This window comes from Eurosta solidaginis, chromosome 4 (assembly GCF_040869045.1).
Source record: "Eurosta solidaginis isolate ZX-2024a chromosome 4, ASM4086904v1, whole genome shotgun sequence".
In the NCBI taxonomy this organism is placed as follows: domain Eukaryota; kingdom Metazoa; phylum Arthropoda; class Insecta; order Diptera; family Tephritidae; genus Eurosta; species Eurosta solidaginis.
Window position 1 is genome coordinate 31,799,574 of NC_090322.1, and position 23,043 is coordinate 31,822,616.

Here is a 23,043-nt window from a genome sequence, read left to right on the forward strand (position 1 = left end):
TTATTATCGATAAGTAAAATTTTGAAAAATTTTGAAAATATTTACGGAGGAACATTAAAAGATTTCTTCAAATAATGTCGACAGTAATTGGCAACACTGGATAATAGTATGTGTTTTTTGAATAAAAAAAATTAGTCAAGTTTTATATTATTCTTACCGAGTCCTGCATGTGGCTTTGTCCCTGCCCAGATTTCATATACACAGCTGCTGCTGCCGCTTGCTGCTGTGGCGTTGGTCCAGCACGAAATTGATTAATACCTGCCGCTGTCAACAGCTGCGAATTCATAAAAGGTGTATTAAAATTTCCCATCGTATGTTGTGACTGCGGACCAGGCGGTCCCTGCGGGCCAGGCGGACCATTCGAGCCGGGTGGTCCACCCTGATGACCGCCATATAGGCCAGCTGCTGCTGCGGCTGCAGCTGCTAATCCAAAATTTTGGGCACCGGCGCCTGCGCCTTGTGGCGGAGGTGGACCACCATAGAAAGTCGGTCCATTCGGTCCACTAGCAGAATTCGAGTAGTAACTATTCGATTGCAATTGATGTGCGCCTGGTGGGCCACCTTGTGGATGTTGTGGCGGTGGACCAGGATACAAATTCATATACTGTTGTGTGGCATAAGGACCACCACCGCCGGCTCCCTTCGAACCTATCGTACCAAGTTGTTGTGATGAAGGTGGTGGTTTCACCGAACCTACCGATGACATCATCGAATTGGAATTAGAAGAAATTATTGTCACAGATGGTGCATTGGGATTACTAAGCTGTTGCGAATTTGGATTACCAAAAGGCGATGGCCCTCCGCCCATACGAAACTGTGACGTTAAATTGGAATACATTTCGGGTGTTGGTGCAGCAGCCATATTTGGTGGCGTTTGCATTGCGTATGCGTTAAAAGGTCCACCAGCTGCGGCAGCTGCAGCCGCCGCCGCGCTGTAATGTCCAGGAAAGCTGTGAGCCGCCGCTGCAGCCGCTGCGGAAAATTGTGAACGACTCGAATGATCAAGTGAATGGAATGGTGCGTAAAGGCCAGCAGCCTGTGAGGGTGGCGGAGCCATTTGCGATGAGTTGAAGACAACCGTTGGTGGACTAGGTATGCCAGTAAATTGCGGTGATGCTTGATAGAATGACGGCGGTGCAGCATGCAATTGTTGTTGTTGCTGTTGAGCTGCTGCTTGTGCTGCCGCTGATAGTTGATGTTGGGCTTGCTGCTGCTGTTGTTGCTGTTGTTGTTGCTGCTGCTGTTGTTGAAGATTTGGCGGTGGTGACATACCCATCGACGAGCCATGATGTTGCTGCAATTGTTTAGCAGTAGCTGAAGCTTGCTGTTGTTGCTTCACAACATCTGGATGCTTCAAGACCTGTTGCTGTTGGGATGCAGCTGATTGCGCTTGTTGTTGTTGCTGAGCCTGCTGCTGTTGCTGTGGACTGGGATAGACACCAACGCTAACGTTGGTTGGATCATCACCGCCGCCGCCCACAACAATACTTCCTCCGCTCTGTGCGAATTGTTCGAGTTGTGTGCCGACATCGAACGGCGAAGCATGACCGCCATACGCACTGGGCACGGGACCAGGTGGAGATAACGAATGGTGTTGGTGCTGATGTTGATGCAACGGTACTGCTGTAACTGCGTAGTGTGGCAAATGTTGTTGTTGGTGTTGTTGTGACGCAGCTACAGCTGCTACAAATGAGGCAGCGGCGGACATGTGTCCACTGGGATCCACCCCGTCCATTTGCTGTTGTGCCTGGTGCTGTTGCTGCTGCTGTGCCTGCTGCTGTTGTTGTTGATGTTGTAGCTGCTGCTGAGCTTGGTGCTGCGCTTGTTGTTGCGCCTGCTGCTGAGACACCTGTTGATGTTGCAAAGGAGAATTGCTCGCCTCCGCTGCCATGGGCGCTACGCTTTCCCAGACTTTCTTTACACTAGCGATTTTCATATTTAAATCGGCTGTTGATATTATGTTCTGCGCTTGTTGCTGTTGTTGTTGCACTTGCTGCTGTTGTTGTTGCTGCTGTTGTTGTTGCTGCTGTTGTTGTTGCTGCTGTTGTCCTACAGATACAACGGTACCCTGCTGGCTGGGTACCACTTTCGGTTCGTTATCATGAGACTGCTTGTTGGAGGCCGCCACGGTAGTACTAACGTACGATTCCGTGGCATCGCCGAACGTGAAACCGAGCTTCATATCTTTTTCGTAATCGGCAGCTGTGGATACAACACTACCACTGGACACTGGTGTATCGTTCGCTTTAGAGAATGATATTTGTGAAAGTGCTGTGCTGAGTGTTTCTGCAGAAGACACACTTACACCACTGCTCACAGCGGAGCTCAGTGACTCTGACGATCGTTTTATCTGTGCTGCTTGAGCCTGCTGCTTATAGTTTGTATTTTCGAAGATTATAGTATTGACTGGAGCGCCATCTAGTATCAATGTGCTAGTGCCACTAACCACTGTAATCGGCTTATCACTGCTCAACTTCATCTTGTCTATCTCGCCGATTGAAGTTCGTTGCTGCATCGGCGGCTGTTGCTGTGGTCTCGCGACATTCGTTGTAACCGTGGCATTTGTTTCTGACTTACTCTTTTGTAACTCAATATTCTGTTTTTGTTGTTGTTGAGTTGTTACACTCTGATTAGTTAGTGAAGCGCTGTTGACGGGTTTAAAGTTGCCACCACCGCTGGTCATTGGACCTCCCAAGCCAGGTGGCGGTTTGACCACAGTCTGTAGTGGTTGTGGTTGTTGGTGCTGCTGTTGTTGATTCAATTTGTTTCCACCCATTGAGGATGTGGACTGCGAGGTGGGCAAGGAAGCCATTGGCAAATCTTGTTTTTTCAAGCCTGCACTTGAGCTGCTGCATTGTGTAGCAACAAGCTGCCCCGAGCTACTGCTGCGCTGTTGCACGGCGCCACTTGGTAAATCTTTTTCTTTAGAAGCCGATTTTCGTTCACGCTCCGTCGCGTCATCAGTTTTTGTGTTGGTCGTACTTTCCTTACGTACCTGTGAGCTGCCTCGATTGTTATTGTTGCTACCAAATTGATTTGTTGGTGTTTGTGCAGTGGACATTTTCTTTTCGGACTCAGCGTTTGCTTTCTTTGCGGACTGCGCATTGGCAGCTGCAACGCCACCTGTCTGCTGCTTGATCTGTTGTTTGCCGCTACCGGAAGGTGTGCGCGTTTTCTGATCTGATGATGTTGATGTCGTCGTTGCATTTGCGTCCTTAACTTTAGCGAGACCAGCACTAAGCGCTAATTGATTTTGTTTCGTTTTATCCAAATCACTTCCACCGGCACCGGCTGTGTTGTGGTCGGATTCAGAACTACGCTTGTGATCTTTATTATGGTCATCGTAGGGCTGTCGACCGTAGTGACGACCTTGACCTCGTCCACCACCATCGTTTCGACGATAGGAAGATGAAGGACCGCGATCTCCACGATCGACTCGATCACCACGATCTCCTCGGTCGCCACGATCACTACGATCACCTCGATCACCAATATTCGCTCCTCCTCCCCGACCTCGTCGTGATGGTTCGCCACGAGGTGCAAAACCTTCCTTTGTGTTGCGTTCTTCTCCACCGCTACGGTGACCACCGCCGTCGCCTCCGTAGTCTTTTCGAGTAACTTTCGGACCTTGACGATTACCACGACGTCCGCCAGCCCCATATGATTCCTCATCGATACCTTCAGAGTGCTCCGATTCACTTGCTAGCCTTGGGTCATTGGCACCATAATAACGTCCACCTCTTGAACCACGTGAATTCCAGTCGCGCATCCCACGACCGCCACCAAAGCCCCGCGAATGTGAGCCACGATCACGATCCCCACCACGATCTGCAACACGCTCACGATCAACACCGCGTTCGCCGCCGCGATCACGATCTCCACCACGGTTTCGATCTCCGCCGCGTTCACGATCTCCGCCACGGTCACGGCCACCGCCACCTCCACCCCCTCGAGTACTGGATCTTTTCGGTTCACGTTGTGGCAAACTGACGGAAGTCGTTGCAGCTGGATGATTCTCAGTCACTTGCTGTTTGTTCTCATCGGCAGAAACAGATTCCTTCCGAGATCCTGAATTATGGGCAACTGCGGATACATTGCTACTTTCACTTTCTTGACGTTTCTTCTGATGAGATTCGGCTTCTCCTGTCGCCTGTTTCACTTTTTCTTCAGTAACCTTACTGGTGACTATATCACCACTTCCCGCTGTCTGGGGGGTTGATTGTGGTTTTGGTTTCTCATCGCTAGAAGACTCAGAGCGCCTTAAAATTTGAGTGGGTGCAAAGTGAGTCGATTGTTCGCTTTCGCTGCGATGAAGAGGTTGCTGCTGCTGTTGAGACTGCGTCTGCACTTGTTGTTGTGATTGTTGTTGGTGCTGTGTATGAGCGTGTTGCTGTTGTTCTTGTTGATGCTGCTGTATTGATGCAGTTTCATCCTCCGACACGCTTTTCTGCGTATGCGGACGTTGCAATATCTTGATTGGCATCGACTCATGACTGTGCGCTGACGAAAAGCTTTCGTCACGTTGCCGCTTCAGTTCAGCATCCGTCTCTTCAGCCCAAGACGAAACTTGTGCGGCACTTCCACTTCCCGCAGATTCCTTTGAATCATTCGCGCTACTATTACCACCATATTTACTGGATTCATCATTTGAAGAAATGCTTGTTTTGCGTTGCGATGTATCTGAAATGCTGCGTGCCAGCTGATTCTGAGCCGTACCATTGCCACGCTGCATAAACTCCTCACCACCGCGACCACCACCACGTCCTCCACCATGATAGCGTGGCTCATCATCGCGCTCACTATCATTACGCATACGCCCATATCCACCGCCGCCACGCGTGGTATAGTTGTCGCGATATTCGCCACGCGCACCGCGTTGCATTGGTCCACCCCCAGCTTTTTGTTGCATATAACGATTCGATTCATAAGCGGAACTTGAGGATGCAGATTTTTCTAAAGCACCACTCAGTGCCCCAGGCCCTTTACCGTTGCCAATTAAAGAAGATCCAACACCCATTTGTTGCTGCTTCTGGAATCGTGGCGGTAAATTTGATTGGAACTGTGCAGAAAATATTGCTTTGCCACCAGCGCCTATTGTTATTGCACCGCCTGTTCCACCGCTGTTAGCGATTAAACGTTCACCACGCACATAGTCACCACCACCGCGTACATCGCGTGTATCGTAGCCGCCACGTGTATTACCACCACGTTCATAATCTCTGCCACTACCACTGCGGCGGATATTGAATTCATCTTCACTTCCGCCTCCACCTACGGATGGTGGCGGTGTTGGCGGTTTTGCAGCATCGCCTCCGCCGGTTGTTATTGGAGCACCTCCACTGCCGGTTGCTGTTGCGCTCGCCGCTTTCTTATTGTATATTTTCATTTCGAGTTCTTGTAATTTACGTGCAGCTGCTTCACGTCGTTCTTTCTCACGACGTTCTTCCTCTTCTTTACGTTGTTTTACACGTTCATAGACCGCAGCATCCAATGCAATGCTGCCTGCCGCGCTACCGCGATGCCCATTCTGCTGACGGGTATCTTCTCGTTCACTTTCGGACTTTTCACGTTCCATGCTCTCGCGTTGGTCTTTGACATTAGTACTACCAGAACCGCCGCTGCTCCTTTGCCAAGTGCTATTTACACTACTCGCGTTAGAGTTTTTGCGTTTCTCGAGTACGCCGCCGCTGACGCCTGGCTTACTAAATACTGGTCGATCACGCTCTTGCGTTGGTGATTGTTCTTCAGGCGATTCGTCATCTGAGAAGGTCAGTTTTTTCGTATAGTCAATATCATCTTGTTTTGTCCAACTATCATCATTCGCAATGGCATTTAATCGTTCCAAATCTTCCTCACGTATTATGGGCCGTTGCATTTGCACGACTTCTGGTTCAACAATGAATTCTTTGTCTTTACGTGCGCCGCTGCCATTGGGGGTTTGTGTGCCGGTGCTTCCACTACCACCACTACTTAGCGGTGGCGTGGACATTTGTGGTGGTCTCTTGGGTATTGCAGTAGCTGCTCGAAAGCTATTAACAGCTGGTGACCCCGAGCGATAATCTTGTGCACCACCGCCGCCATTGCCACTCGTTGAACGTTGCGTACGAAGCACACCATCCTTTCCACTTCCAATGCCATTCTGATAGTTTGGTGGCGATTGTGAGCGTGGACCATTGCTGCCGATAATGCCCACGCCACCGCCACCTGTGCCACCGCTGCCAGCTGCTGGTAATGGTGCACCACGCTGCATAAACGATGGCATTAGCTGCAGGATTGGCAATGGCACTGCTGCACCTGCAGCATTCGCATTTTGAGATTGGTGGCCCTGGTCCTGTTGGTTCATTTGGCCTTCTGCTTCTGCACCACCTTTGGCTGCTTTCTCTTGCTGTTGTAACCATGCGGCTGCATCGGTTTGTGGCCGAAGACTCACCTCGTTCAGTTCGTGTTGCTGGTGATGATGACGTTGATGAAACGAGTAATCGTTTCCACCGTCTCCGTCGCTGCCATCTTTGTAATTGTGCGCGTCGTAACGCTGATCGTGAGCATAGCGGCCACCGCCGCCATGTTGATGGTTGTTGTAGTCTCGCTGATGAGAATGATGATTTTGTTGCTGATAATGATGAGAATTTTGTTGCGGATGTTGTTGGTTCGAATGCTGATGGTGGTGTTGCTGATGGTAATGATCCTGCTGTTGCTGGTGTTGTTTGCTTCGATTCGATGCACTGCTGCTGCCACCACCGCCGCCTCCTCCACCAACTGTGCCATCTAATGTTGGAAATTCGTATTGAAATTGTGGACTCTGGTAGAGCGGTGGTACTGATGATTTCCCCCCAACCCCGCTTCCCTTCCCGGCACCGCCCATCGTATCGTTGCCAGTTGTCACAGATGACCATGTTACTGGAGACTGTCCCTGTTGTTGCTGTTGTTGCTGTGGTTGTTGGTGATTGGTGTGATTTGCTACTGAAGAGTTACGCAGCTGTTGATTACCGCCGCTGCTGCCGCCAGAGTTTCCCGGTCTCGAATTATTTACTAATTTAACGCCGCTAGCGCTGTTATTAATGCTATTGTTACTATTGTTAACAAGTGCGGACTTGTTGCTGCTACTGCTGTTCTTCTGTTGTAGTTGCTGTTGCTGATTGTTAGGTGTTCCTCCAGTTGGTGTATGTGTTGTTTTTATTTGACCGCCGCTCGTTGAGTTGACTAAAAAAAAACGTATAATTTTTTGGCGTTCAAAATAAATGTAAATATTAAACAGAAATAATGTTATGAGTAATACAAGTTCGGGGCGGCCGCCGTGGTGTGGTGGTAGCGTGCTCCGCACTCCTACCACACCGAAGATCCTGGATTCACACCCCGTGCAAAGCAACATCAAAATTCTAGAAAAGATTTTCCAATTTAGAAAATTTTTCTAAGCGGGGTCGCCCTCGGCAGTGTTTGGCAAGCACTCCGAGTGTATTTCTGCCATGAAAAGCTCTCAGTAAAAACTCGTCTTTTTTTTACAAGACACTATATTATACTAATATATGAAGAACCTGCGATACCCCAGCGGGTTGGCCTGTCGTAAGAGGCGACTAAAATACCAGATTCAAGGGGCTGTGTAGCGCAACCTTTCAGGTTGCCAGCGTAATATATAGCTTCTCCAAACCCAATTGTCAACCTCACCTATCCGCGGCGAATCCTGTTTCACTAACAGACGAGGCTCTGGTGACCCCAAGCTCCTCATGGAACTTGTGAGGTAGGGAGGGAGGGAATGGCCTGAAGGTTTAATGTGGCCACATAAATCGTTCCCGAGATGGTCGGGCTAGCACCTTAATGGTGCTATGGTACCGGAGCGTACCGGATTTGTATCCGGCAAAGAACCATCACATCGATAACACTCCCCAAAGCCTTCCGGGAGCAACCTTTGCGCTGGATAAGAAACAAAAAATTTAAATTGGCTATAAATGAATATTCAAAGTGCTGTGACGGCTTGATGCGATAAAACGTCAAACTTTCAATGCGGGTGACGTTTGAAATATACGGCTATCCGGTCGACCAACATTTTTTTGCACACTTAATAATAAAATATTATATTTTTTTATAAATATATGTAACTCAATTAACATATACACTATGCAGGGAAAGTTATCAACTAGATAGAATATATGAGGAGTTCCATATCAACCCCCGCGGATTAGGGGGCTTAAAATAAATCCGAGACAGGTATGCCTGTCGTAAGAGGCTACTGGAAAATCCTGTTTAGCAGCCGCGGCTCTGGCGACCCCAATTTCAAAGGAATAAGGGTGTGGGATAGGGATGGCCCAGAAGGTGCAATGTGGTCATAATAAATCGTTTCCGAGATGGTCGGGCATGTACAGAATCTATATCCGGAAAATTACCATCAATCGATAACAAGTTCCATATCAAAACGCAATAGGTTAGGTTAGGTTGCAAGGGTTGAGCTGGACACTATGGTAACAGCTCACTACTTAGACCACCAATGGGCCCATTGTAATACCCTATACGGTCTCAAAGAGGACCCCTACCCTGCCTAAAGCGGGTCAAACCACTTCGTGGAAATCATATATTTTGCTAGAGCCTTGACTTCATAGCTAGAGACCTCAGCAAGGTCATATAGGAAAAGTTAACCAAGGATGGCCAACCTACGCCTACTAAGCGCTGGACAATGACAGAGATGGTGCTGGACACTCTCCTCCTCTTCTGTTTATCTGCAGCTGCGGATAGTCTAAGGTCGTTGCCCCCATTCTAGCACCATGCGTGCCTATTAAACAATGCCCTGTTAGAACCCTTATCAGGGACGATAGAATTTATTTGTTTAAAATCAGAAGCGCTCCTGTGCGCCCCTTGTCATATGAGGGCCAGGTTAGCCTGGATGTCTCACACGATGATATGGCTGACCATAGTCCATTTGCAATTCTTAGTGCTTGTGTTCACACGAAGCCTGAAAGTGGCCATGGGTATACCTACCAAATCATTTCTCGGAAGGATATGGTCGGTGGTGCCTCTTCTGGCCAGCTCGTCTGCTCTGCAGTTGCCTTTAATATCCCTGTGTCCAGGTACCCATATAAGGCTGATACTGAAGTGCTGAGCCACCTCGTTAAGAGATCTGCGGCTTTCAGTGACCGACTTTGCGTTGTCGACGAATGAGTCCAGGGCCTTTAATGCGGCCTGGCTTTCTGAGAAAATAAACACCCGTTTACCATCCTTCGGGGCCATAGCTAAGCGGAAGGTGTGCAGGGGTACGCCACAGGGGGTGTCCTATCTCCTCTCCTCTGGGTTGTGGTAGTCAACGAGCTTCTTGTGGGACGGGAAGCCAATGGTTGTCGGGTGGTTGCCTATGCAGATGACCTCGCTATCCTAGTCAGAGGCAAATTTCTGGATACTGTGACTAGGTGGGCCGAATCATGTGATTGGCGGTCAACCCGGCAAAACGGAATTAGTTCTTTTCACAAGGAGATATAAGTTGCCCGATTTCAGAACTCCCTCGATTGGAGGGGTACCGTTGGTACTTTCTGATAGGGTTAAATATTTGGGGATTGTTTTGGACAAGAAACTGTCCTGGACACCCAATGTGGAAGATCGCGCCAAGAAGGCCGCCATTGCCTTGTACTGCTGCAGAGGGGCTATCGGAAAGAGATGGGGACTCTCGCTAAGAGTAGTACACTGGCTTTATGAGATGGTGGTCAAACCGATTCTGCTATATGGGGTGCTGGTCTGGTGGAAAGCACTGGACACGGCGAGCACCTCCAAAATGTTATTGTCAGTGCAACGGACGGCGCTGATCGGTATCAGTGGCGCTCTCAGAACAACAGCTACCTTGGCACTGAACGTCATGCTGAACATATATCCAGTAGATATTGCGGGAAAGGCGGCCGCGGCAAGGTCGTTGGTCAGGCTTCGTGATATGGGATATGGACTTTCTGACCGCGGACACTCTAGCCTTCTTACCAGTTTCGACTTTATCCCGGACAGAACGGACTATTGTATGCCGATAACTGCCCCCTATACAACCTTCACCACAGTCATTCCAGAGAGGAGTCGGTAAGAGGAATTATCTGGGGCATGGGACCGGTTAACTTGTTCACGGATGGGTCGAAGCTGGATGGAATGGTTGGGGGGGGGGGGGGGGGGGGGGGGGTCTTTTGTCAAGAGCTAAATTTAAGCCGCAAGTTTAAGTTGGCTGATCACTGCAGTGTATTCCAAGCGGAAGTTAATGCGATTAAGGATGCGGTAGATGGAATGCTATCCAGTGCTACTACGGTTAGGGAATTTAACATCTACTCTGATAGCCAAGCGGCTATCAAGGCCTTGAGCTCAACTACAGTGCGATCGAGGGTGGTCTGGGAGTGCTTGACCTCGCTTGCAATTGCATCGAATTATTTTACAATTAAGATTATCTGGGTCCCGGGCCATAGTGATATCCCGGGTAACTGTCAAGCGGATCTCTTAGCCCGCATCGGTACAACTGAACCGGATGAAGATGGATGTAGGGATTTCGGGATCCCGCTGGCCACCTGTGGATTGCTCCTCCATAGCTGGGCCTCGAATCAGCTCAGCAAACGTTGGGCGAACACCACGTCTTGCAGGATAGCAAGATCTTTCTGGCCGGGATTCAAGGGGTTGTGTAGCGCAATATATAGCTTCTTCAACCCAATTGTCAACCTCACCTTCGAGCGGCGAATCCCGTTTCACTAACAGACGAGGCTCTGGCGACCCCAAGCTCCTCATGGAACTTGGGGGCGGGGAGGGAGGGATGGCCTGAAGGTTCAATGTGGCCATATAAATCGTTCCCGAGATGGTCGGGCCAGCACCTTAATGGTGCTGTGTTACCGGAGCGTATCGGATCTGTATCCGACAAAGGACCATCACATCGATAACACTCCCCAAAGCCTTCGGGGAGTAACCTAATCGCTACAACAACAACAACAACAACATCTTTCTGTCCGAAAGTGGATGGCAGGAGGTCTGCTGAAATAATTGGGTTCACTAAGGCTCACCTATCAGTGGTCATTGGGGTTTTGACAGAGCACTGTCCCATGGGTATCCATGCGGTACGTCTCAATATACTGGAAACTCCATCCTGCTGCAGCTGTATGGAGGATGATGAGGTGGAATCACCAAATCACTTTATGCTTGATTGCCCAGCTTTTGCCAGAACTAGGCGAAAGTACTTCGGTCGCGACACACTTGGATCTCCCGAGGATTTATCCAAAGTTGAGATCTGTATCATTCGGAGCTTTATCGTTGCTACCCAACGATTCTCTTAAGTAGCTAGATCTACGTCACCGTTACTTTTGGTGTATGTGGTATCACAACGGACCTTCGTGTTGTCCAAGTGAGTTATCCTGTTCAGGGCAGCTACCACCCAACCTATCCTATCTTATCCTTCGGCATAGACCCGAGATGATTCACATCCCTGTGTATTGCCAGCATTTCCGCTTGGTAAACAGTACAGTGATCTGGTAGGCGAAAAGAGACCTCTAGACCCAGATCCGGTGAAAACGAGGCCTGCTCCCACCTTCCCATCAAGCTTAGAACCATCCGTGAATATGTTGATGGCACGCAATAAGAATACATAAAATTGTTTTCGTGTTCTTATAAATTCATATTCTCCTTTCCAATATATTCAAGATAGCAACTGAAAAGTAAAAGGACTATTGGTCTAACCTACTTAAAATTCAAATAAATGAATTGTATTTGTGCTAAGACATTTTCTCAATTTTCTCGAACCTGTTCGATTGTTTTGATTTGGAGCTTTTCATATGATGCATAAGGCGTGATCAGGACTATATTCAGTAAATGTGAATTTTGAAATGAACCCTTTTCTTTTTTGCAATCTATATGAAAGATAAGGAAGTGTACATTTCACTGCTCACATTTATGTACCCCATTATAGCCCCAGGTTAAACCATCACCGCAAACAAATGTCACAGTATGCATTACCAAGACTTGGCTTTATGTGAGGTCGTAAAACTTAAGATTTTTGAAACATACCTTCTTGTCCGGTTGGTGTTATTTGATTGTTGTTCTTAGTTGGCGAATTAGTTATTTCAGCTTTCAGGGATGGTAAATTAGCTGGTGGTCGCCTTGCGGACGGCACTTTGCCCAAACTTTGCATTCCATGTTTACGTGGCACTTGATTCTTTTGTGCAGATGGTTCAGCTGGTTCACCCTTTAAATAAAATCAAATCACATAATATTAGACAAGAGTTTTAAAGCAATTTTTTTGTCAAATTTCTTACAACTTATATTACAAAATAGGTTCATAAAGTGAGTGAGAAACATTAGAACTTTACATAAGTCTGTCACTATAAGGAATGTTTCTGATGATATAAAAGAAATTATAAATTCCGAAACATACCTTTTTCTTTTCAAAAAATAGGTTTAAAAAAATGTATAGCCTCCAGCAATAGTCAGAAAATAAGGTCTGAAGCTTATGCAGGCTACTGACGTTCTGGTGTGGATCTTTATAAATAAATATTAATAAATACATACAGTGGCTCACAGCTTATTGCGTGCAGCTATAGAACAAAACTGTTGAGCTATATACAAAGGAAACTAGTGACGGTGTCAAAAAATTAAAATGCAGTTTTAATAAAAATATGCTTCTATTTGAACAGATATTTAATTTTCATGTGTTTACACGTTTGTGCTAATCTTTATATATAAAAACCACGTGCCATATCACCAGGCCCATCGAGACGGGGGGAGGGAATGGGGGATTACCCCCAGGCCCGGGGTTTCTGAGGGGGCCCGCGGCTTAGAATATTAAGACATTTTTTTTTTATTTAATTCAGGAGAGTCTTTAGTTGTTCCATGTGCAATTTTTAAGCCGAATTTCAAAAGCGTTTCGTTTAATATTATAGTGAAGTGTGAAAAATAAAAATCTATAGGTATAAAAAGAAAGGCTAAAATGTGTGTTAGTTGGTCGCCGGTGTTTGAATAGATGCGTCGGTCGATTTTGTTCAAGCTTTCACACAAGTTGCGTATATACCTATTTATATATGTCCTATGCGATTTGCCTGAAATTTGGTATATAAATTTGCCTATATTAGTATTTACGACCCTTTTTTCCGGGAAGTAGACCGGAAACGGACTGGGACTGAGAATCGGAGTGGGACTGGATCTGGGACTAGAACAAAATACATACCACCCTCTGGGACAGGCAATAAGGGATGAAGAAGACTAAGAAGAACTTGAAAGAGAAAAGCGAAGAGGAGACTGAGAAAGAGATAGAAAGATACGAAGATGGAGATAGATGAAGCGAAAAAGACGGAGGGAGGAGTGAATAAAAGGATTAGGAAAAAGTGAAGAGGGAGGTAGGGCAGATTTAGACGGAAAAAGCTTATTCAAATGTATGCATATAGGCCAAATAGTTATAGTTATTTAATAAAAACTAAAATTATCTCAAAAACTAAGGTCATAGCTTATTTCGTGCACTGCGCCCTGCCTTAGAAAAAACTACTTTTTATTTAGTTTAGTACCTCGTATGACCACTTTTTTGTTAAATAACATCTTCAAGATGATTTTCCATAGATGCAATTAGTTTTTGAGCGGCTTCGGGTGGTGCCTTATGCCTAAATTAGGGGCGATTCGCACCAAATTGCCTTTCGTAAGGTTAAATACAAATTTTTGTCCATTGTGGCATCAAAGAAAGTTATTTTGCCAACTCCAGAAGCAGCCAAGTAGGCCCAAACCCATCACACTTCCACCGCCGTACCCTGCAGTTGCCTTCAAAATTTTATTTTTGAGCTCGAGGTACAAAACTAAATAAAAAGTAGTTTTTTCTAAGGCAGGACGCAGTGCACGAAATAAGCTATGACCTTAGTTTTTGAGATAATTTTAGGTTTTATTAAATAATTAGCACAAACGTGTAGAAGCACCGTCACTAGTTTCCTTTCTATATAGCTCTACAGTTTTGCTCTGCAGCTGCACGAAATACGCTGTGAGCCACTATATGTACATATAGAACACTAAACAGATACAGAAACTAAACTCAGACAGCATTAGTTCAATAATAAAAAAACAGGCTCGTAAGCGAATAAATCTATTTCAATAATATAATTCGAAATTTTGTTTAATCTAGTGAGGATTTTTGGTTTACGCGGTCAATAGGTATTATTTAAAAAAAAAACGTTTCGCAACTTACACGACTATTTTTGTACATTCGATTTATATCGAGTGCTGAGAACTTGGGCTTGGCATTTCGCTCTCCCCTACTTCCCCCCAGTGTACTCATGCTGCCAGTAGATCCTCATTAGCGTTACCTCCCCTTGCGTCGCACTCACTTCCACACTACTACTATTCTTCTGTGTACTGCAAACACTGCAGAACGTTGCTTGGCAGATATTTATGAGGTGTGTGTGTGTGGGCGGTGCGCCTATGTGGCTTTCTATTGCAAGACGCTGTAAGTAACGATGTAATTTTTTTTTTTTCCGTTTATATAACAATTGAACAAAGTTTTTTTATTAACGAGCCGGCTTAGCTTGTTAGAATTATAATAGTTCAAGCTGTTTTGTTCAGTTGCACAAAATAGTCACGGCTGGCTTTTTTAATATGTATTTATTTTTATTTTTTATTAGTTATGCTTTGTGCTTAGTAGCTTCCAATGATCGTTGCTAAACTTTAATGACCTTTATTTGCTGTTGATATTTGGAAATTTTATAAACCGCTTTGTCGTTTTTTACAATTGCCACTCTTTCCCTGGAGTTTTCCGATTTTCTTTGAGTACGGTTTAAAACAGTTTGTTATCAGATTAATAGTAAATCTAGTGAAGTTTCCTTTTCTCGTTACTCTGCCGGAAACGCTGTATTATTAGTTTGGAACGAATATTGAAAAGCCAACTGAATGGCGTTTAAATATTTATGATTTGGCTATATTTTTTAACCACCGCTGTTTAAATATATTTGTTGTAGATTCTGTAGTTTCTGCTAAATCAAAAATGAGTTTCGATATTTGTGCTACGTCGCACATAGACGACAAGCGCTAACTCTCTAAAATTCGCAAAGAAGCTTGCAGTAAACTAAGCCTTTTTTAGTTTGAGTTATCGCTCTATTAAGGAGTAAAAATCGCCGTTATACTGAATGTGGCATATAATAAATCAGTTGGCCTCAAACACTTATTTGAGTCGTATGTAAATTCGTTCCTCCTTAAGTAGGAAATCCTTCACTTTTAAATCTAAATCTTCAGTCTTCTGGGATTCCTGAAAGAAAAAATGTGAAAAAAACATTATTGAGTGTATAGTTAAATTATCAACATGAATAGCTGTGATGTACTTATTTTCTTTATACTATAATAAATTGGCAACTTATATTTTATTACGCTATTACTTTAACGATAGCGACTCATTCAATCGTACAACTACTGTTAAGGATTTAGGAGTATACTTAAGACTCGAAGCTTAGGATCGACTTTCATAGGGAGTACATAATCAGTGCTGCTAATTCAAAACTCGACTTTCTCAAACGTAATTCCAAAAACTTTTTTGATCCGCTAACGCTGAAGTCTTTACATTAGCCTTGTAAGATCCATTTTGGAATATGCCTGCATCATTTGGGACTTAGACTTTGTCACACATTCCAGCCGGTTAGAAAGAGTTCAAAGGAGATTCACTAAATTCGCCTTTCGACGAATGTTCACTTTTGAATCGATGCCATCTTATGAACTAAGATGTAGAATTTTAATATTCAGTGCCTTAATATTCGAAGGAAAATTTGTGGTATTTTCTTTATCAAAGACATTTACGACAACAAAATCGATTCTCCGGAACTACTTTTTCTTCTCCCCTTCTATGCACCTGAAAGGTGTCTAAGGGACAAATACATTTTCTACGTTCAAACGCGTAGACCGAATTTTGCAAAAAATGAACCTATTCACCGAATGATCTTATGTAACTCTATTTGCAATCATGCCGATTTTAACTCATGTAAAGATCATTTTAAAGCTGATGTTATTGATTACTTTCTTTTCAATTAATATGTTCCAGTATTCCTATTAATATATAAATGTTTGTATATGTGTATTTATTTAAGCCGTAGCGAATTTTTACAACAATTTTTGTTATAATGTCATTGTAATTATAAATTGTTAACATATATTTTTCTATTTCGATAATTTTTATCTATGTTATTACATATCTGTGAGGACTATGTCCGGTAGATAATAATAATAAAAAAAAAATAAATATAATCTTAAAATACCAAACTAATAATACATATATAACAGAAATAAAGATGTAGTAAGTATCTAACTTTTTTTTGTTGCGCGAAATTCTCTTTTACATCACATTTGAGGTATGTGGTAAGTATGCTAGTCAATGTTATCGGTTTTGTGAATCCTAACCACTTTAGACAAATGTTCTAAAGTACCATCTTCTTTTGAAACCGCGACACAATGGATTTACTCCTGAGACCGGCATACGGGTATATTCTAATCCCCTCATATTGTAAGCCTCTCAACACGTTCGTGTAGGAGCTTGTCTTTGACTGACATTTGAGGATTTGTGGGGTCCTTGGGCTCTTTTCATATTCATGTCTCCCGAACGCCTTTATAATGTTAAAGGCCGCCTTAAGAGAAATGTGCGAATGCCATTTTTACAGTCAGAATGTTTTGTTCCCATTGCCTGGTCCTTGCTTTTTTCCATTATATGTATGTATGTAAATGTACTTGTTATTTTGGAATAGTAATAGCTTGGCGCAAGATAGCACATACCAGGATATTTGACCGAGCTTTTCCAAAATTTGTGGTGGGCTGCTCTTACTTTTTCCTTAAAATTGGCATACGAATGTCACCTGGTAAGCAAAAAAAATTTGGTGGGTCTTTTAATGGGCGGATGTACAGTCACTAGGACTTGCATAGACACTGCCAAAGCACGACCAAGTTTTAGAAAAATTGTCTAAAGTATTTTGATGTTAGTTGTCCACCACGGCGGCCGCCAAGAAAATTTATACCTGAATGAAGAATATGGCAAAGCGCCAGGTTTTCCAATTTAGCAATGAAATTAAGCACTAAAAGTGCGTAAAAGGTAATTAATTTCTAATATCGTAAGACGTTTTTAATTACTTTGAACTCAAATAAATAGAAAGTAAAAGTGTGAAGCAATTTTACCAGCGAAGCCCACAGCATACATTTCATTGTATTATAAGTTATTGACAGCAACCGGTCAATGACCAAAATAAACTTTTTAGTTTGCGTTTTTATTCAACGAACGAACCAGTAGCAAAACACATTTAATTTTTAAACTTAACTATTAATTGTTTTATTATCGGAAATGTAGTGAAAATGCAATAAAACTATTTTATAACTAAATACGAGTATAGAGAAAAATTCCAAATATGCACACAAATGTAGAGCGTATGAGAAAAACTAGGATAAGGACTTGCAACCGTGGGATGCACTGCTCTCACACATAACCAAAACCATCTCCACCACCATACACACCTTACCACATATGACCCCACTTCCCCTATGATGATATTACAGGTCTGATAAAGTACCTACGCCAGATAGAAAGACAGTAATCCAACTAGAGTGAATAGATCACCAACTAACAATGTCTGCGTCGACATTCAAATACCCAATCACAGCAGATTAATGTGGCATTGGCCGTGAATATAAATCGCTCGTGAAAAAAATTGATGTTTTGGGTGCGCTGCCCCAATGGAAGCATAAAAAATATCAAATGCCGACCGCACTTAGGCAGAGCACATAAAAATTAGCACTAGGCGCTGCACATAAGCGTTACAGAATGAAAAATTTGTATTGATTTTTTATATAAAATGATGGCTCAACGTTGACCGAGCGTCATCTTAATATAATAAATGCAAATGAGGTTAATAACACTTTTTACAGCTACAACATCTAGGCCGCCCATAGCTTCGTAACATGGAATCAGCACATAGCGCATATGCTGTTAACTATAGAGATGTTTCATAAATCATTTTATATGGATTGCAGTATATTATTTTGTTTATATTCACATTTCCTAAATCACCTTAGTAGTAGATTTTATGAGTATTTAAATAAAACATTTATAATAAAATTTTATCCAACTGGCAGTGGACACACTTAGCAATAAAAAAGAGCAAGTCGAGCATACAGAAAAAGTGCAAATATCGCGTGTGAGCGAGATAAATATACATGTTTTTCAATGATTTGACAGATAAACCAACGAGCGAAAGATGGTAAAAGCGAATAATGTAATAGCGAAACGCGTAATGAATAAATCAAAGAACGAATGTTGGAGCCAGACTGGCACATTTTCATGACCGCCGTAAATAATTGAAAATATGGTTCCTAACAGTAGTTGTTCTAGCGATAAGGAAAATCCCCGAAGGGCTTGGAAGGGTTGCGCTACACAAATCCTTGAATCAATTTGGTATTTAAGTCGGGTCTTACGACAGGCATACCTGCCGAGGGTAGTGGTGGTAACTGCTTCACATATGTATGTCATTAATCCCATTTTTTTTGGGAATTGCTCTAAATGCAAGCAAATGACATTTCACCGGGTAAGGCCGGTCCTGACATCTTATATCCTTAGGGCACCCTTTGGAGCGAATATCTGTTGTAACTGATCTAGTGTTATTTTTGATCCGAAATTAGGTCTTAACATACATATCTCTACCACTATTAACAAAGCAGCTGGTGTACTAGGATTTACCAAACGTTGGGCTAAAGAGTTTGATGACCCTTCTTTCACCAAGGTCCTTTATATCTTGCTGGTACGTCCCATTCTCGAGTATTGTTTATATGTTTGGTCTCCGACCTATCCGACCTATCGGTCCAGAGACAGTTTTTAATTTTTGCATTACGAGGTCTCAACTGGGATTCAAGTACGCGTCTTCCACCATACAGAAATAGGCTTCTTTTAATTAATTTGCCATCACTAGAAAATCGTAGAGCTTTACTCGGCGTTATGTTCATTCACAAGCTCATCATCGGCGTGATTGACTCCCCTGACCTAATCAGTCAACTAAATTTTGCTGTTCCTGTTAGGGCCTCCAGACATTTAGGTTTATTTATTTATTTACAGTCTATGGTGTTTCAGGCCTTACAGACTATAACAGATTTTAGCTTTGTTTAATGATAAACTAAGATAATTACAAACTACTTGTATTGTAATGAATGGCAATAAAATTACAGATTACACAGAACAAATATCACTGCGTATTAATTTAAAAGTGTGCTTTGGCAAAGCAAAATCGATGGTTAAAGAATTGAGATTAGATTAAAATCGGTCTTGGCTCTAAACAAAGGTACATTAGAGGCATAGAGGCTACTGGCATTGTCCGTATAAAAAGTAACTCTGTTACGAAGCGGCCTGCTCGGGATACAAAAACGGATACTCGCGAGGAGGCAAGGTGCATCAACTACTCCCGAATAATGTCAAAAGAGGTTAAGCCTGATATTTCAATTATATTTTTCTCTCGCGTGTTCCCCCTACTGGGCATCCGGCTCCTTTATGAGCACGTCGCGTCAGCCCCTTTATGGGCACCGAGCTCCTTACTGAGCACCTCGCGTAAGTCCCACTGGGCACACTTAAATAAAAAAAACAATTAAGCAATGCGATGTAAAATTTTTATAACATACTAATTTCCTATATAACTCTTAAACTTTTTAATTTTAAGGATGGCTCTGTATTTACATATATGTATATCTGTTCTATTACAATAATTAGTCGACCGCTTTGTGTTTGCGTCGACTTTAAATAAATAAAATAAAAATATTGGCCGTATATTTTTGTCGGTTCTGTGATCGCAAAGATGATACTGCAGAACACATCCTGATGGAATGTGATGCAGCCGCGAGAGAAAGACTTAGGATCCCAGGATCGCCAAAATTAGAAAGTAGTCACATACACTGTAGGGTTTGTAAAATATACTTTAATTTTGTAAATTATTTTTATGTTATACGCCACTATATAGTTGATAATACAACTATATATTTTTTTTAATTTTAATTATCAGTCCAATTCTAAATATTCTCGCGGAATTTTGTTCTCACGGATATTTTTATTCCCGCGGAAAAATTCCTCCAAATTTTTACTCCTAGGGAGAAGAATAATTGGGGAATAGGAATTTCGAATTCAGCTGTTTTGTCAATTGAAATTTCGTTTCTTATTTTGTTTAAAAAATTGTAGTGTAATTATTGTTGCCACTTTGTTTGAAATTAAGAAATAAGGTATAAACAATGCACATTATTGCATTTCATGTGGTATTCACTGAAATGAGTAATGAATTGGTGCCACAGCAACATCAACAGAGGAGCATAAGAAGAAGACCGGTGGGATAACACAAATCCGCGGGAGTTGGCTGCATTCAATCTGCAAAGCAATTTTCTGGCGCCCAAGTCGAGTTGAGTTCCCCTTTCGCCATATGCCAAAATCTATTTAAGCCTTCTTAAAAAATCCTTGCCCAATTTCTGGATGGCTGCATGAAATATGCGAAGATCTCTTCCGTTGCTTATGATATACTTTTCGACTTAAAATAAAGAATATTGTGGTTGTTGTTGTTGTTGTATTAACAGTGAGAATATTGTGGTAGAATGTAAATACATATTTTACCACAAATTTGTACAAATAAGTGTTCTTTCTTAAAATAACCAATTTCCTTTAACTATTTTGATACATTCCCTTTAATTTAACTAGTGAAAAAACTCCTATGAAATGGCAGAGAAATCTCTCTCTCCCTCACATTCATAATACCTACTTTTCTTCCATAACCGGTTTCCGCTTTTTCGAACATTAGCCGTGTTTTTTAACACGCGCGTATACGTTTCGTTTGCGCGTGTTAAAAAACGCCTATCTTCGCTTAGATAATGCTTAGGAGACCCATCTAGCGGCTGTGGTAAAACAACTAGCTACAGCAGCAGGGTGTACCGAAAAGCGGAGACGCAACGCTCTGATGGCCATAGGGTATAACATATAGCTGAATCAGTTGCGATGAATTGTGGACACACATATAATACATAGAATTGGTGTACAGGGTGAAACAAAGACACATATTTCAGTTACATCTGAGTATAATGCGTATTGAAATTTAGTAGGACAAAATTTATGCGCAGCAATTTCAGAGGTGTATTTATAGTTTGTCTCTTAGCAGTCAATATAAAGTTTAAGCGTAAACGGATATACGCGTGTTAAAAAACACGGCTATTGTTCAGAATAGGAGGAAAGGGAGAAGTGAAAAAACTCACAAGGAACTTTTATTTAGAATACGAGGAATGGGAGAAGGGAAAAAACTCGCACGGAATTTTCGTTTAGAATTGGGCTGTATTTTTTATTTTAAAATATTAATATTAACATTGAAACACTGACACTAAAATTTTCTTTTTGAAATAATCATAGCGGAATGATACAAGGTGGCAGCATGGTGACATACCTACAAACATAAATAAAAATTCCATGTACTTTGTTTTTGTAAATTCGATGGACAAATGTCAAAATCGTATTGCACCGGAAGTTGATGTATCAAATCAAATAAAAAAAAGTTTATAATCAGCTGTTCCATGCTGCCACCTTGTATCGTTGCGCCATGGAAATAATATTCAAAAATAAAGTAATTCAAAAAATAATTTATAAAAATAAAGTATATTTAAATAAAGTTGATAACTACATTTACTATTATAGTCTAGAATTAAACTATATTTTTTAAAATTTTATTAATTTTTTATATTAGAATATTAATATTCATATTAAAATTTTATAAACACTGACAAGAAAATTTTCTTTGTGAAATATTATTCAAAATTAACTAATTCAAAAATAATTTATAAAAATATAGTATATCTAAGTAGATAACTCCACCTTTAATGTTAATTTACAGTGTATATTAAGTATTGTATACACTCGTTTGATGCCGAGAACCATTCTGCATTTTCTTAGAGAACTTGGTTTGGACGATGGATGGATTTGGACGGTGTTGTGAAGTGAATGAGGTTACAATAGACCTCACAGCATATCTAGTATCTAGCAGTCCTGTTCTAGACTTTTACCAACGTTTTCAACTTCAACTGCAAATATCTCTTGACTGAGTTAACATTTTGCTTTTATGCCTGCGTATTATTGTTGCCGAGGTCAATACGCGTCCTTTGACTTCTGTCATCTTACTTTGTTTTAGCAATATCTCTTGATAAAAATAAAATTCGGATTATTAATATTAGCCGTGTTTTTTTACACGCGTATATCCGTTTACGCTTAAACTTTATATGGACTGCTAAGCGACAAACTTTAAATACACCTCTGTAATTGCTGCGCATAAATTTTGTCATACTAAATTTCAATACGCATTATACTTAGATGTAACTGAAATATGTGTCTTTGTTTCACCCTCTACACTAATTCTATGTATTCTGTGTGTGCACAATTCATCGCAACTGATTCAGCTATATGTTACACCCTATGGCCATCAGAGCGTTGTGTCTCCGCTTTTCGGTACACCCTGTTGCTATAGCTAGTTGTTTAACCACAGCCGCTAGATGGGTCTCCTAAGCATTATCTAAGCAAGGATAGGCGTTTTTTTCACGCGCAAACGAAACGTATACGCGTGTAAAAAAAAAACACGGCTATTGAAGTCATAACACGAAATTAGAAAAAGTTCTTTAAAGGTTTGGTTTTCTTTGAAATATTTTAAGTAATTTTTTTATTTAAATCTGGTAGCACTCAATCGTATATAAAGAAGCTAATGACCAATAATATCCATGAAATGGAAAAATGGAAGAAACTTAAAAAACATTGTAGAGCAAAAAGAAACACGTTTGAAGTTTTACACAGTTCCGTATATAAAAATGCAATTACACAGAAAACATCATATATAAGAGTATATGCCGAAATCAAGCTAAGGTGCAACAAATCTACGAAAAGAATGTAGGCGGCTCTTGAAATTATGATATGAAATGGAGGTATCTTACATACCTCCATATTTCAATTGTGTACATTGTTGTTGTTGTTGTTGTAGCGATTAGGTTACTCCCCGAAGGCTTTGGGGAGTTATCGATGTGATGGTCCTTTGTCGGATACAGATCCGATACGCTCCGGTAACACAGCAC

The 23,043-nt window shown here is 42.2% G+C and overlaps 1 protein-coding gene across 8 annotated transcripts in view; it reads right to left on the bottom strand.

Annotated features, from left to right (window-relative positions):
- nocte (no circadian temperature entrainment) overlaps nt 1–23,043 on the bottom strand; it is a 42,431-nt gene that overhangs the window by 12,434 nt on the left and 6,954 nt on the right. For 6 of the 8 annotated variants that reach the window (XR_010952407.1, XR_010952405.1, XR_010952406.1 and 3 more), the window contains exons 2-4: nt 14,150–15,202; nt 11,995–12,172; nt 158–7,200 (exon numbers count right to left, since the gene is read on the bottom strand). Coding sequence is in view for 5 of the 8 variants with exons in the window: in XM_067781129.1 (XP_067637230.1) it covers nt 158–7,200; nt 11,995–12,172; nt 14,150–14,239 (7,311 nt within the window). In the remaining 3 variants the exon portion in view is untranslated. Of the gene's footprint in view, nt 1–157; nt 7,201–11,994; nt 12,173–14,149; nt 15,203–17,992; nt 18,122–23,043 lie in introns of those variants that run through there. The other 2 variants (XM_067781132.1, XM_067781130.1) reach the window with 2 other exon arrangements.